The 17334-nt window shown below is 37.0% G+C and overlaps 1 protein-coding gene across 1 annotated transcript in view; it reads left to right on the forward strand.

Moving 5' to 3' along the window:
* LOC149221680 (uncharacterized) overlaps positions 1-17334 on the forward strand; it is a 112964-nt gene that overhangs the window by 64981 nt on the left and 30649 nt on the right. The window contains exon 2 of the mRNA XM_089385185.1: positions 1712-1963. Within this exon, the coding sequence (XP_089241311.1) occupies positions 1712-1963 (252 nt within the window). The remainder of the gene's footprint in view (positions 1-1711; positions 1964-17334) is intronic.

The following is a 17334-nucleotide window of genomic DNA, read 5'->3' on the forward strand; positions in this document are numbered from 1 at the left end:
CTAGCTTTGGAATGTGTGGAACTCCAAGGAGTGATATAATTCTTCCATTCCTGAGCAACAACTTGATACCTCCTTGTCCTGTAATTGTGGTTGTCATGTTATCTCCTAGGAAAACGTCACTTCCATCATACCTTTCATATACTCAAACCACTCCTTTTGGGGAGTCATATAAAAAGGAGCACTTGAGTCGATCAATTTTTCATCATGATTTGCATGTGTGCTTGAATAATCCAAGTGCTTATCCTCTCCTTTTGAAGAGGTCTTCTCTTATGTGGAAGGAACATTGTCGACCCCTTTTTATCACACTTTTAAATTTACAACTCTTCTTGTAATGCCCAACTTTACCACATTTTTGGCATTTTCGTAAGGATTTTATTGAAGAGTTAGATCTACCTCTAGATTTGGATCTCCCACTTTAGGACTTATATTTTAGTTTCTATCTAAGGAATATGTTCCTACAGATAAGGCATCTGTGCTTTGACTATCGATGGTTTTCCTCTTCATTTCTCCAATAGCAAGGATGGACTCTCATCCGGTTTCTTCTCCCAGTCTGGTTGCACCCTCATCCGGTTTCATGTCCAGTTCTGGTTTTTAAAACGTTGTGACTATCATGATGTTTCTATGAATCTATAATTTCCTAGGTGTTTTGCATTGCCTGATTGTAAACTGGACAGATGATGTGAAAAGTCCAAGATGGACCAAAGATTGAACATATGACATCATTAAGGCTTAGCAGTAAGACAGGCATGGGGACCAATTCCATGATTTAAAAACTGCCGACAAACAAGATTTCTATCCCCCTTGAAGGTAACCAATGTATGAAAAGTTACATATTTTAGCTAGGGACAAGCTCCATTTTTCAAGAACTTTTGACTGACAAGAATTTTATCAGCTTTGAATGTAATTGAAAACTACATGTTCTAGCTACTTCAAATTGCTAATCTCAGTGAGAAAGTGCTGGATGTATCTTATATCCAAGTATAGCCATAAAGCAAGCAATACGAGAGAATAGAGGAGAGAGAGGAGCTGGCTAAAATATATCATTACAGCAAGAGGAGTTTGCTTCAGAAGTGTGCTCCTGAAAGCCATGGCATGTGGGGTCTACTAGTCAACTTCTAGATGTTCTACATATCTGGGTTAAAATAAGATGAAAACGAAGATTAGGGCAGCCCAAAATGTCTATCCCATCTGTGAGGTGGCTCTAGATTGAGATAAAAGCACCACTTTCATAATTTATTAAAAAGGTCAAGATGTTTGAAGTTTCACCATTAAGTCAATTAAAGAATTGCATAAAAAACAATTTTATGTACAGACTTTCAGTTTAGCTGTTTATGTAGGCTTACAAAAGTCTAGGAACAAAATCACTTTCTTTGTTTGCAGTCTTATAAATCACCTTCTCAGTTTTCAGACTGAAACAATATACCATATAGCTGTAGCAATATACTTGTCAAGGAGCATTTAAGCATGGTTGGGAATTATACATCATATAACTTGTTGTATGAAACTTATTTTTGGAATACCGTGGGGAATTCCAGGAGTTCTTTTCTTCTTGTCAATTTTTTGAGTATTACTTTGTGATGAAGGACATATGATGCTACAGAAGAGTTCTTATATTACACACCCTGTTGCTTTTTGAATATTATACGGATTTAAAGTTCAGGTGCTTGATGACAACTGGTTTTTGCTCTTTTGATTTTTCTGTTTTCTGCAGGATCTTATTCAGCGGCTTGAGCTCTCTGTCAAGCTGGGAAAACACAAGGGATGTGTAAATACTGTGCATTTTAATCCGACTGGTGACCTGCTTGTGTCAGGTTCTGATGACAAGGAAATTATAATTTGGGATTGGGCTGCTAATATTAAGAAACTATCTTTTCATTCTGGTCATACAAACAATGTTTTTCAGGCCAGAATTATGCCTTTCACAGATGATTGTTCTATTGTAAGCTGTGCTGCAGATGGACAGGTACATTCTAACACTCAAGTTTAAAAATTAGTCTGTAATGTTAAAGTACAAATACTGCATCAGCAGTTATTTCATTTTTTAGGCAGAAAATGAAGATAAAATTTAGATTAGATAATTTGATCAATTATCCAACAAATGACCACAAAAGTACGTCAGTGGGACTGCTGAGTACAATAATGCCAATACAATGTGGAAGCAAATGGCTCTTATATAATAAAATATGCAGAATGTAAAGCACTGATCTTAACTAAAAATGCTGTAGTCTGGACCCTAAGAATGGAGAGCAGAACTGAAAGAAAAATGTACAAGGAGGGTAAATAAAAAATCCTGAATTCATATAATATAAGTGTATCAAAGTCATTCTTCCTATGCATGGAGCTTCATTAAATATAACAGAAAATTGTACATGAAGACTATTTGCATGGTTTTCAGTTGATGCTAAAAGAATTGGCACAAGTTTGCTTATTTTATGATCTTAATGTAATGTACTTCAACTGCAGAAGTACTAATCTGTATGAATCTTGCTTTCTCTGACCTTCTGATGTATACGACTATGCTCATAATTATAAAATATACTGCCATAACATTGAGAGACATTTGGAAAGCTGTAGTAACTCCACTTATAGTTTTAGGATTCTGAAGCGAAAAACTTCTCGATATACAGAAGATATATATATATATATTTTATTAATAAATGAATTGACAGATGATGATTGTTTACAATGGGGTTCCTGGCTTATATACCGCCATGGGCACCCTTTGGGAAAGGGCATGATTTTATGATCGTGCCCTTTCGTCTAATTAAACCTAAAATTAAATAATAAACTTAAAATTAACTAATTTTTTTACATAACATTGCCTTTTTCTTGAAAGAATGCTTTGTCCTCAAAGCATAAGTAATGACGGATGTTGTTGAAGAATGATTCATTCTCCCAGAAAGCGTCTTCTTCGGGTAAGTCCTTCCACTTGATCAGATATTCCAAGATGATCAAGGTCTCACACTTTAAAAGGTCTTGGATTAATCTCTCAAGTTCCGTTTTTTGGTGATGTGGATATCGGTATGGCTTGATGTTGACAGGGTCTGACCTTGCCTTGACTTCTATTGTATGCTTAATTTCCCTATTAGGTGGCATCTCCATAGGTAGGTCTTGAAATACTTTTTCATGCTTCTGAATTAAATCTTGTATCTCTGGTGACTCTTCACTGGTTATATTTGCAGATAACATTTCTAATTGGTGACGTTGTACTACATAAGCAGGTGCTCCTTTTCGACTTAGCTTCATCATCTGAGATGATGATACAACTTGATTTTCTGGTGCTTGGAATCCGTGTAGTTTGTACTTCTGACCTCCCCATTTGAATTTTATAAATTGTACTTGATGGTTGGTGGTATAAGTACCTAAAGTTCGTAGCCATTGGATACCTAAGACTACATCTACTCTTCCTAACGGTACCGTGAAGAACGAAGACTCTAGATTAAAGTTTTGAATCTGCAAATTGACCTTATGGCATTTCCCCACCTTTTCAATCTTCTTACTGTTAACTACCATCACTTTCATGTTTGGTAAGGGAAATGAAAAAATATTGAGTCTCTTTGCCACGGTTGCATCTAAAAAATTGTGTGTGCTACCAGAGTCGATGAGAACCATTACTTTGTTCTTCTTTATGTGTCCTTTTAACTTTAAGGTCTGAGGTTGTGATATACCTGTCATAGCTGATAATGACACTTGCATAATACTTCCATCATCTAATTATGGTGAGAATTTTGGGGCATCTTCTATTTCTTCTATGTCATAATCTTCACTGTTTGAATCATTGGTTGCTTCACAATTATATAGGTTCTTTGGTTCTTTTCCTTTAGCACATCTATGTTTGGGGTCCCACTTCTCACCACAGCGTTTACATTTACCCTCTTTTATCCTTTGCATTTCCACATTAGATTTTTCATCTTCACGACGATGTGGTGGAACATATCTTGTATTATTTGAGTCCACATATTGGGGTATCCTTCGTCTTGCATATGTTTTTTCCGCTTTTGACCAAAATATTGGTTCGAATTTCTTTTCGGCTGTTTTTGCTTTTCGTCTTGCTACTTCTATTGATGTAATGTCATGCATCTCAAGTTCTGCTTGTAAATGGGTTTTGAGTCCCGAGACGTATGATTGAATTAGACAAGATTTTGATAACCCAGGTACTCGTGTTACTAAGGTCTCCCATTCTTGAGTGTATTCGTCCACACTTCCTTTTTGTCGTAATTTGATGAGTTTTGAAAAGAAATCTTCTTCCTTTACACCTTGGAATCTTTTAAAGAATGCATCCTTAAATTTTCTCCAGCTAATGACGTGTGTTGTCTTTTTCCACCACATATACCAATTATATGCTTCCCCTTCCATTTTCATGGATGCGTGCCTAAGCTTTTTGTCATCATCATTGATGTCATATATTTCAAAGTATTTTTCTGCTTTATTTATCCATGCAACATTGTCTTTTTCGTTTCCATCGAATTTAGGCATTTCGACTTTTGCCCTTCGCTGGTATGTTGCTAATGGTTGAGCGAAAAAGGGGTGTTGATTAGTAAAGGTATCCTAGAGTTGCTTGTTTGTAAGGGTTGCGTTACTCACTTCTTGGTGGGGTGTCACTGATTTTCTTGGGGATTCAACTTTTTCATGAGAGTTTGTTGACTTTGTTGAATCTGATGAGTTGTGTTCTTGATTCTCTTCATTTTCTTTTAGTAGTTGTTTGGGTGTACAATTCGCCTTTTTACATAGAATTTTCAGCATTGTTAAGACCTCTCTAATGTCTGCTTCTGTTTGGACATGTTGATTTTCCATTTTTATTTCTATTCGATTTGTCGTATCCTGAAGATTTTTTATTTGGTCCGCCTGTTTTTTGATATTGTCAGCCTGCTCCTCAAGCTTGATCTGGAATTCATTTAATATTTTACTGACCTCGTCGTGGTTGTTATTTATCTTATGCTCCGAGTCCAACAATTTTTTTTGGAAATCCGCCATTGTCATTGTCGACATTGAGCGGGTTTGCGGGGGCATGTATTTATCTGCCAGCTTAAATATATATATATATATATATATATATATATATATATTTTAATAAATAATTAAATTAAATTAATTAATTTAATTACATGACATAAGTTTTTTTTTTTTTTTGTTTATTTTTTATTTTTAATGAAGCGAAAAACTTCTCGATATACAGAAGATATATATATATATATATATATATATATATTTTATTAATAAATGAATTGACAGATGATGATTGTTTACAATGGGGTTCCTGTATTATATACCGCCATGGGCACCCTTTGGGAAAGGGCATGATCTTATGATCGTGCCCTTTCGTCTAATTAAACCTAAAATTAAATAATAAACCTAAAATTAACTAATTTTTTACATAACAGATTCCCTAGTTTAAGAGTGAATGTGATTTTATCCTTTTTCATTTTGAAAATTGTTTCATTTATTTTCCCAAGGAAAACCTCATGGGAAAACTCTTGGGCACATCCCCGCATTCGTGGATAGTACCAAGTGCAAACACCGTTGGTGCTGATTGCGATGCTTTACCTGACAGGGACATTGAGTGAGGCACCCAGCAGAGGTAGTCAGTTTGGGGAATTGATCCTGATACCTACTGCATGACGCTGAGAGCTAGCCCATTGGGCTGTGCTTCATATATTACTATGCAAAACAAATAATTACACCATAGAACAAAGAGTCACCTCAAATGAACAAGAGAAACAGGAAATTCCTGACCCAAAATGGCTAAAAATTCCTTGCTCCCTAATAGGAAGAGATTCAATATCTCTATAGAAGATACTAAGTTTGACTTTTACAAGCATGACCAGTTCCTGCTTAAAGAGTCTTGTAATCCAAAAGTGTAGTGCAAAATTCTTTAGGATTTTCAGCTATAATTTGGGAGTGTTCTTATGAGCTACCAGCGGTCACTTTTTGGGAGCGGTTCACCTGACATATAACCTTTGAGTTTGTTGGGATATGGTGTTGAGTAATCTATAGGGCAATAGTTAGGATGATTTTCCTTCTTTGCACATGTGGGAGAGAATTAGCCTAGAAACTTCTTTTCTTCGTCCTCCTCCTTCGCTAGCCTTCTTGTGCTTCTCCTTTGCTTGAATGAGATGAGAAGTGAATATGTCCAAAGGAGGTCGAGTTCCCTCCTTCATATAGGCTTCTCAAGGTGGACGTGGCTCCTAAAATTAGGCCGACTACTCAATTGTCAGGCCGACTTGGTCTTGAAGGGTATTTTGACTCTTTTAAATACAAAAATAATTTTCTCTACAAGTTACAATGTGCTCGATGGGGTCTTCAACCTATGACAATGACTCTTTTAACTTCTTGACCTAGGACAAACCCTAGAAGCACTCAGTGGGTGCTTTACCTCTAAAATAAAAGACCTTGAGCATGAAACCCATGCTCCAAAAATAACACTGATAATTTTTCTTTTATTTTACAAATTACAAGAATCAAAAGTACATTTCATATTTATGAAAACCGAACCTAGTTACACATTTTTCAACATATGGATGGCTCTTGATTAAAATTATTTGGTATTGAAAATCTAACTCTTTATTGAAGGAATGTTTTTCTAGGGGTGCCTTGGTAAGTTTTGTTTTCCATCTCGCTTTCTGTTCATGGTTGCAGGCACTTTGTTGACCACTGGAGTGGCACTTGATGATTATATGAAGACTCCATGCCGAAGGATGTACAAATGGACACTTGTACCATCAGATATCATCAGTCAACAGAGCTTTTAAACTCTACTATTTTTTCATCATCTTTCTTGTACCCAGATTGCACACCCTGTGGGGAATTGTAATAAGTGATACTAGTAATGATGATTTTTGAGTCTGTAATAGACCTAGGATGTTGGGATTCGATTAGCAAACAAGTACACCTTGGAGTGTTTTTTTTATCTAGCTAATTATCCCTTCTTTTTCAAAGGCAGATAATTTTCTGGGTTTTTTCACTCATCTTTTACCCCAAAGCCGAGGTGACGGTTTGAAGGTAAAGCCCCTAACACATCTTAGTGTCTAGAGTCGATATATATTACCATACTAGATCACACAAAAAAATTCGTGGAATTTGGTTAGGTCTAGGTAGTCATTTTTAAAATTTTTAAATTTTTTGCACTGCGAAAATTGCAATAAAAATTGTACTTGTAATGTAATAAGTGATGTCTAGAGAAGTTGTATGGGGTATGAGTAATGGAATTTGCACCTCTCACCTTCAAATTTCTACTATGACACACTTTGAGGGGTTAAAAATGTGTTTTAACCCTCAAAACCCACTTTTCCTAAGTTTAGTGGGAAATTTGGCAATTAATTAAGCCAAAAATTAAATAAATGGAGAAAAATAAATATCCACACATGCTAAATCTTATGGAAATGAGGTGGAACATTATGGGGGAGTTAAAGTGAAGTCCCAAGGTGATGTGGACTCCTAAAATCAAGGAAAGAAACGTGCTCAAATAAAATCGAATTTCTGGCATTAAATGAGAAAACTGCTTACTTGGAAATTCGAATTTGTGAAGTTAATGCACATTGGAGAGGATTTGGGAGAATATTTGGTGGAGATTTTTGTGGGAAATTGTCCTCACATGGGTTACCACACATATACACTTGTCATACCATCATAAAATTCGAATTTGGCACATAAGGGAAGAAGAAAATGATGTCCACTTGCCAGAATTCAATTTTTACAATTGACATTGGAGCTCCATTCAACAAATTCGAATTTCTCTTTGGGATTGTCACCTCATGCCACTTGTTTAATCACTTCTACATTGGGATTGGCTCCCATAGTTCTATATAATAGAGCCTTGAGTTCTCATTTGTATCATATTGTTACTAGCTATTGTGCTTGCGGAAACGCTGCTGCCTTGTACACTTTCAGAAATATCAATAAAGACTTTGGGGTTTCATTCATGAGGTGTTCCTCCTTTTCGAGTGTGATGAATTGTTGATCATTGGTATAATTCCTTTTACTCATGCTTTGATCTAATTTGTTTTCATATGCTCTTGTATATTTGTTAATGTAGATTTATCTTGCATTGACATTTGATTTAGAAGTATGCTATAGGTATAGAATGCTCTAGTTGGGTTTAAATAAATCTCTAGAGTTTCTTATCATTGTTTACTGCTAAATCTATATGGAACTAATTATTAATTGAAGTTTTGTAGAGGGAACATCTTGTTGGGATCACAAAATCAAGCGTGAGGGGAAGTCTTTGGAGAGACCAACCCACTCTTGATACATTCTTAAAGGAGCTCTCATTTGTTCTTTGAGCCTTCATAGTCTTATCTTACAAAGTGGTTTTGCAGGGGTTTTTGGAACATATCTTGTCCACAAGCCAAGTATTTCTAAATTTAAATCTCTTTTAAAAAACATTGTAATTCATTTCTTTCATTTGCTATCTAAGAGCTTGAAGATGGCTAAGCAAAGACGAGAGTTTACTCTCACTCTTTAGGTTAGCCTTTTGTGAATTATAATTGTACATATACATTTTATCTTTCCGATTTTTCCATTAATACTTAACTTATTTTGCAGCCATTGTTTGGATTGTTTGCTAACTCGTGTGGCAAATTTTGAAGAGCAACCTCCAGCAACATCTAACAAGTGTTTGCAGGACCTTTGCCAAGTATTGGGGGTTTGATTTCCAAGGATGCCATGAGCCCTTTTGAGGTTTATTTTGGCCAAAGTCGAGTTCACTAGACGGCTGCCCATTTTCCTCTCTAAGCCTGGGCATTTGGAGGAAACTTTCACACTTCATTCACTTACATGCATGCTTTAACTGGGAATTAACACAACCTCACTATCACGTTTCATTTTCAAGTTAAAGTTTGTTACAATTTCATTTGAGCTTTGCATTTTCTATCTCATTGTTGCTTGGAGCTGCAAGCTTACATGGGTGCAACATGTTGAGAATTCAATAGGGCAATAAATATGTTAAATCTCTTAACTTGATAAATGTTTGTGTTACCTTTTACTTATTAGCTTTGTTTTTTATTATTCCAATGTGCAATACATCAAACAACTACCAAAATAGTAAGAATAATGACATAGTATATAGGCTGCAAGCCAGGGCCAAAACACCTCCTCTTGAGGGGAAAACTCGTAAATCTCATCCTTATCTTTCAGATCTTTCAATTGACGAGTACCATGACCTAGACTTAGATAAATAACCTCCAAGATCAAGTCTACCATGACTTCCTGCTACAATATCTTCGACCTCCCCGTAGATCTGAAATTCTACTCCCCAGCAACTACTACAACTGCTGCTTCTTCTTTAGGAGATTTTGATCTCCCTCTATAGCCTTCTTCTTGACTTCGCTTGCCTTGATTTGAGTCCTAGGGCTAGTAAGATGCCCTAAGAGACTTTCGCTTGCCTTCCCTTCTCTTCTGCTTCCAAAATCAAACCCTAGAAGATCCAGTGCATAAACCCTAACTTCGATCTTCCCAGAAGAATAGATAAGGCCCAAAAACACTTTGACTTTTCTGACTTCTTCTTCTTCACACTTCCTTCTTCGACTTCTCCATCTCCTACTTCTTCGCATAAGAGATGAGAGAGTGAGTGATCCAAATGGAGGACGAGTTCCTCTTATATATAGGCTTCTTCAAAGGTGGACGTGGCTCTTCATGTAGGCCGACTTGACAATTCATTAAGCTGACTTGATCTTGGAGGTATTTTGACACCTTAAAGACAAAATAATTTTTTCTTTACAATTTACAATGTGCCCATAGGGTCTTCAATATATGACAATGACTCTCATACCTAGGACAAACCCTAGAAGCACTCAATGGGTGCTTGACCTATAGAATAAAAGAACTTGAGCATGAAACCCATGCTTCAATAATAATAATAATTTCTTTTCATTTTATACTTACAAGAATACATTTCATACTTATGAAGGCTGAACCTAGTTACACATTTTTCAACACTCCCTCTTAACTAGGAAGGTATTCATAAGAGGTATATGGTCATTCTCAATCTGAAGAGATCTCATAAGAAGAGTTGGATTGGTAACCCATCTGTCTAGCATCATATTAACCAACATTATTACATAGCAAGGCCTTGACTAACAACTCTATCTCTCCATAAGATCAGAGCATAATGCTGACGAGACCAATGATGTATAGACACCATCATCATTGTTTCCCAAGGTACATACCAATGTTGTAGTTATCGTTATCGGGATATTATCAGCAAGGGAAAAAATCGTAAAAATCGGGAAAAAATCGTAAAATACAAAAATATTCATTTTTTTTCAATTTTTTTAATATCTAAAGCATCTACAACATAAAATAAATACATTGACACATAAAATTGATAAAAGAACTAATATATAAGATGTGTAATATCATTTCTAGTGCTACATCACACATAACAGTGAATCATGTCCTGAATAGTGAGCCCTGCCTCTTGAGTCCCAACACAGCTTCAAAATATCAACAAAAAATATAATAATGTATCTCATATCATGAGTCATAATGTCATATACAATGAAATGAACCAAATAACTAAAGTCTAATAAACTAATACTACTGATTTCCTCTGCCCCTCTTGCGAGCAAATGCAATAGCTTTCCCTTTCCCTCTAGATGTAGACGCCGGTAGAGTTGGCAATGGACTCTGCTGTGCTCTAGAAGCTGAAGAACTAGGAGCTATAGGAGGTAGACCATGTCCTCTACTGGTGGCAGGGGTAGCTCGGGTAGGTGGTGTCACCTCCTCCTCCTGTTGCTTCTCATCCTTCTCCTCCTCCCTCTCCCCCTCTATGCCTTCCACTACCTCCTGCTCTAACCAATCATTGGTATACTCCATGAGAGGCCTCTCGGCCTCAACCCTCCATGCAACAATGGTGTCAATCCCATCCAATGAGATGGCCTCCATATCAGGTATCCTCTCAAGTTGCCTCACCCACAATCGAAGATTGTAGTAGAAAAAGACCATGTCATTAAGTCGCTGAGACTCCAACCTGTACAAAGATCATGAAATAATAATTATAAAAAAAAATATTGTTTAATCAATTCAAAAAATTATTTGGAAATTTGCAATATTTTAAGTTTTAAGTTTAACCTATTGCGCTTCTTGTTGTGTATTTTTTCAAATACACTTCAGTTGCGCTCGCATCTCGAGGAGCTACATGTTTGGCTGAGGATTCGAATGGCAAGCTTTTGCAGAAGGGGTACCCTTGCTCCATACATTCTCCACCATGCATCTACAACAAAGTTACAAATAAAATTTTAAATAAACATAAGAAAAAAATAAAATTTGAAAGTTGAAGCAAAGTATGAAGTTATGAACTTGAAGAGACAATTAAATTTGAAACAAACTAAAAAATACCTGGCATTTTAGTCGTCCTATTAGTCCCAACCATCTCAAAGCCAAATGTGCCACGTGCCATCCTGTATGTCTCAATTTCTTTGGAGATTTCTGTACGTTCTGCTGGAGATCGCACCATCCTCTGAACATAGGTTAAGAATCCATCCATGATCTCAGCATCAAATACGAACCCACATGGGTAAGAAAATGCAGGGTTCAGGTAGATCCCTGCAGCATGAATGGGACCATGGAGTGTGTTGTTTTATTGTTCATCAGTCACTTCCCATAGGAGGAGTTGTTTCCGAAACCCCTCATTTCCCTTATCATCATAGTAGCCCTGAATGGATTCTTTGGCCCTGTCCATGGCCTCCTACAAATAGCCCATTGCGGGCTTTTCACCATCAACTAATGGAAGAACCTTTACCAAAGGTTCAATAACGGTGCACACCTCCTGCACTCCTGCCCAGAAGTCTTCCTGGTATGAAACTAATCTGCATATGGCCTCTTCCTCTGGTTTGCGGCTCATTGTCAAAGCATGTCACTCTTCTGAAAGAAACATTCTCTTCACATCCCACATAGAATTCAAGAGGGATTGAAGAGATATGAAACTGGTGGCAAACTGTGTAATGGCGGGGCACACCAACTCCTTGTTGTTGGTGAATTTTCTCATCAAGCTAAGCACAAATGTATGATTATATATAAATTTTGTAATACTTTTTGATGAGTCAACAATATAGAGAATAGTCTTTTGGATTAATCACATCGCAAGGATTGGGTCGATTTTTCGAACCAACTAATGTGGTTCATCCTCAGGACAAGGTGAGAAATCAATCGATCTGAGAGAATGAATAGCATAGATGCATCACTATACAGTGTTAGTCAACAATATCTTTGACAAAGGAAAATTTTCCTATGTCCTCCAACATCAAATCAATACAATGTGCAGCACAAGGTGTCCAAAATAAAGTAGGATGCCTCTCCATAAGCATCCTGCCAGCAACAACATAATTTGCAACATTGTTCATTATGACTTGGACAACATGTTCTGCACCCACCTCCAAAATAAACACATCCAACAAATCACATAAAGTTTTTTCATCTTTGATATGTGAAGACGCACCAATAGATTTCATAAACATTGTCCCCTTGGGACAACTAACCAAGAAGTTTATAAGGGTTCTCCCCTTTTGGTCGGTCCAACCATCTGACATCACAGTGCATCCTGTTTGTGCCCATGATGCCCTAAACTCCTCCAATCTTTTGGTGCAGTCAACCTTTTCATTTTGAAGAATCCGGCCTCTAAAGTCATCATAAGAAGGGATTTTGTACCCTGGGCCAACAGTTGCAATAGCATCAACAATACGCTGGAAAAATGGATTATTCCTTGCAACGCTGAAATGAATATCACTCCAAAGGAGAAATTTGGCCAATAACTTGTGAGCTTGTTCTTTTTCAGTTTTTTAAGCATTGAAGTGATAGATGGTTGTGATCCAGGCGTGGTTTTAGGAACAAAAAATGATGAGGCAGCGACCGGGTTGGTTGTAGATATTGATGCTGAAGTAGAACCAATGCCACTTCCTTGTTCACCTGAGCCTAACACCCTCTTTGCTAGTTGCTTCTTCATTTCTGCTTTGGCCTCTCTCTCGTGCTTTAATTCTTCCAATGATCTCATGGCTTTTCGGATGATTTCCGGATTTGTATTTGTGCAAAGCCCTACATCAAATCCAGGGATTTGTGCAAGGTGATACTTCAATCTATAAGCCCCCCTTGACATATGATGCCCACACAACTTGCAACTCAAGTTTATTCTATCAAACCCTCCATCAGGTTCACCAAATTCCCACAGAGGGTCCAATTTCCTTGGCATGTTTGTAACTTGGTTGAACTCTTGACTCTTGAGTTTTAAATTTGTAAGATGAAGTTTGAACTTTGAACTTTGAAGTTGAATGGTGAACCTATGGCAAAATAAAGATTGCAAGTTACAAAAATTTAAAAAAAATTACATACATGAGTAACATGACAAAACACATTGAATTTTTGACAATTTAACAAACAAAAACCCCATCAAATCAACTCAAAAATATTTGATAAACAATGGGTTATCCAAACCCAACCAAAAACAAAAAAAAAACCAAAACAAAACACATAAATTTGGTGCCCATACTGGTTTGCCAGAGAAAATTGATCCTCTCCTCCTCAGCTCTCAATCCACCAGGGTTTTTGAGTCATTTTTCTCCTCCAATCAGCTCCCAATCGACCAAGGTTTTTCTCCTAGGTCACTCCCAATCCACCACTGCCGCTGTCTGTCCAAATGAATAATTTATTTATTTTTATTTTTTCGTTTTTTGGTGCTATAAACCCACTGTCCGTTGACCCAGCGATAACAACGCCATCAATTTTTTTAAATTATCGCGATTTTTCTGAAAAAAATTGTGAAAAAAAATGCCTTTAAAAATCGGGCGATAATATCGTTGAATTATAAAAATCGCAATAATCCGATAATATCGCGATAAAATCACGATTTTCGCATCACTAGTACATACCCACCTGGGTGTTCACAGAGGATGACCTCCCATTGGACTATTCTTATCTTGGGTAGCTAATCATCAAAGAATATCGGTCCACGACTACTCTTGTCTTGAATTCCCTACTACATTCTCAAGGAGTATCGAATGCTAGATGGTTAGCCAATCCTTTATTCTTTCTTCCCAAGTGAAGACAAGAATGTAGTGTCTATCTCTCCCTCTCAATTAGGGAGGACAAATCGACCAATCCAAGCTTGTCCCTTAAGTATACAAGCTTCTTGTTCGGAAGTGATTTCATCAATATGTCAACTACCGATCATCATTGGAGATATACCGTCGCTGCAACAAACCATTTTGTACTAGCTCTCGAATATAGTGATACTTGTTGTTTATGTGCTTTGTCTTTCCATGAAACACTGGATCCTCGGACAAACGAATGCAATTGGTGTTATCACAAAGTATCACTGTAGGGTTCATCAGTTCTTCAAACAGGTCGGATATCAGCTTCCTTAACCACACTGCTTCTCTGCTTACTTCACATGGTGCAACATATTCAACCTCTGCTTACAGTGTCTTGCTTTTTTCTCATCCATGAGACCATGGAGGATCCTAAACTGAAATATCCTCCCATAGTGCTTCTTCCATCTTGTTCACTGCCTCTTCAGTCAGAATCTGTATATCTAATCAATTGGACATTATTCCTTTTATCACATTTCAGACAGAAGTTGATGGTTCTTCGCAGATATCTCAGAATATGCTTTGCTGCTATCCAATGATCATGCTTCGGCTCCAGTTAGAATTGACTGAGTACATTTACTGCAGAACATATGTTTGGTCGAGTATTCACCAAGTACATCAATGAGCCAACAAGTTGTCTGCACCTGGAAGGATCTACAGGGCTTGATTCAGAACTCCTCAGTCTCTTCAAGTTTGTGATCATCGGAGTGGTCATAGGTTTACAGTCCATCATGTCAAACTTCTTTAGAATCTTGATCTCATACTTTCCTTGACCCAAATAGATTTCATTCGGTCTTTGTCGGACTTCTAGTCCCAAATAGTAATGCATCAGCCTATGATCCTTCATGTCAAATTTTGTTGCCAATTGCTTCTTACATTCTTCAATTCGACCTTCTACCCCTGTCAAGAGAAGATCATCTACATACAGAAGAATAATAACAGGTTCATTTTTTACAACCTTAATATAAAGGTTCAAGTCAGCATAACTTTTTGTGAAGCCTATTCTCTATAGGTATGCATCCATTCTAGCATACCATGCCCTTGGTCCTTGCTTGAGGCCATATAATGCTTTCTTCAATCTGCAAACATATGTCTTCCTATCTTTGACTTCAAATCCCAACGTTGTTCTATATAGACTTCTTCATTTATAGTTCCATTCAGAAACACAGTATTGACATCCATTTGGAGCAAATGCTTCTTCATAGTCGATGCCTTCAAGTTGAGAGAACCCTCTAGCCACAAATCTTGCTTTATACTTATCTATACTTCCATCAACTACATGCTTGATCTTATAGATCCACTTGGAAGTAACCACAAATTTGTCTTCAGGCCTAGGTACGATCTCCCAGACTCCATTCTTCATTATAGATTGATATTCTTCATTCATGGCATCCTTCCATTCTCGATGTTCTACAACCTCTTCAAAGGTGGATGGTTCTGCTTCTATTAATTTTGTTATGTATGTAGCATACCCAGAATATTTCTTGGGTCTATTACTTTCTCTAAATGATCCTTGCGCTGTCCCACGACCTTCTACATCAAGTAGTGTGGATTTCAACCAATTAGGTCTTTTCCTTGTTTCTGGAATGACCACGGGTTGAACAGGTTCACTTGGCCCTTCTTCTTCATGGTGTGATCCTTCTCCTTCCTTGTCAACTTCCTCCTCAAATATCAGAAGTTCTTTGTCATCAGAATCTATGGAAAGTTATTTTGACTTCTTGAATGCTATACTCTCATCAAATATGACATCACGACTAACTTCAATGTGATGTCCATCTTTCATATAGATTCTATAGGCCTTTGATGAGTTACTATACCCAACAAATATTCCCTTCATATCGGAAGGATCCAACTTCTTTCTTTTGTCCTTTGGTATATGAATATACACAGGACACCCAAAGATTCAAAGATGATCTACAGATGGCTTCTTCCCAGTGAACACTTCTTTCGGAGTCTTGTTATCTAGAGATCTGTGAGGACATTGATTTTGAATGTAGATTGTTGTCTTTGTTGCCTCTCCCCACAAAAATTTAGGTAGATCTTGATCGTGTAACATTGCTTTTACACTTTCTTCAATGGATATGTTCTTTCTTTTTGTGACTCCATTTTGTTCGGGATTGTATGGGACTATCAGCTCCCTCTTAATCCCAGACTCCTTACAGAATGCTATAATCTCTTTGGATGTATATTCTCCTCCATTATCAGATCTCAGTATCTTGATTCTTCTTTCTGTAAGGTTCTCCACTTCAACGTTGAATTCTTGAAATTTTGTAAATACTTCATCCTTGGTTTTCATTAAGTAAACCCAGGTCTTTCTTGAATGATCATCTATGAATGTGATATAGTATAGATGGCCTCCAAGTGATTTTGGAGTCATAGGGCCACACACATCAGAGTGAATGAGATCCAAGATTTCTTTCAACCACGAAGCACTGCTTCCAAATGGTCTCTTGGTATTTTTTCCTATTGCACATCCCTTGCAGAAACCTTCATGATCCTCCTTCAAATTTGGTATTCCATCTACTATGGAACTTAAAGTCGGAAGTATTTTGAAATGTAAAGCCTTCCTTCTCGGATACCAATAACTTTAGCTTGATCTATGCTTGAGTCTTTTCCCCAAACAACTACTTTTCCATAAATGAAGGCTACTCTATCTCCTTTGTCTTCTAAACTTGAAATAGAAAGTAAATTTTTGTGCAAACCTGGAACAAATAAAATGTTGTTGAGGTGGATGTTGCTTCCATCCTTGAGTTTTATGGAAGTTGATCCAATGCCCTTCACCAGATAGCTTTTGTTGTCTCCAAGTTCCACAGAGTAAGCAAATTTTCCTTTTGATAAGGTCTTCAATTGGTTGGAGTGACCAGTCATGTGCCTTGATGCACCACTATCAATTACCCAGATGTCTTCGTCTTGGAATGTACCAGAGAGAGCCGAGAAGAGACCTTCATCCCTTTCATTGATTGATGCCTTCTTTGAAGAGAATAAGAAACTCCATGCTTCCTTGATACCTTTCTTGAGATGACTTGCAATTTTCTTAATGAACTTCTTCATTGTTGAGGAGATCTTCATGATGCCCTTAGAGAACCAAAGCTCTAATACCATGTTGAGAATTCAACAGGGAAATAAATATGTTAATTCTCTTAACTTGATAACTGTTTGTGTTACCTTTTACTTATTAGCTTTGTTCTTTATTATTCCAATGTGCAATACATCAAACAACCACCAAAACAGTAAGAACAATGACAATATATAGGCTACA

Source organism: Pinus tabuliformis, chromosome Q, assembly GCF_031772625.1.
Source record: "Pinus tabuliformis cultivar Carrire ecotype Pingquan chromosome Q, CPIR1, whole genome shotgun sequence".
Classification (NCBI taxonomy): domain Eukaryota; kingdom Viridiplantae; phylum Streptophyta; class Pinopsida; order Pinales; family Pinaceae; genus Pinus; species Pinus tabuliformis.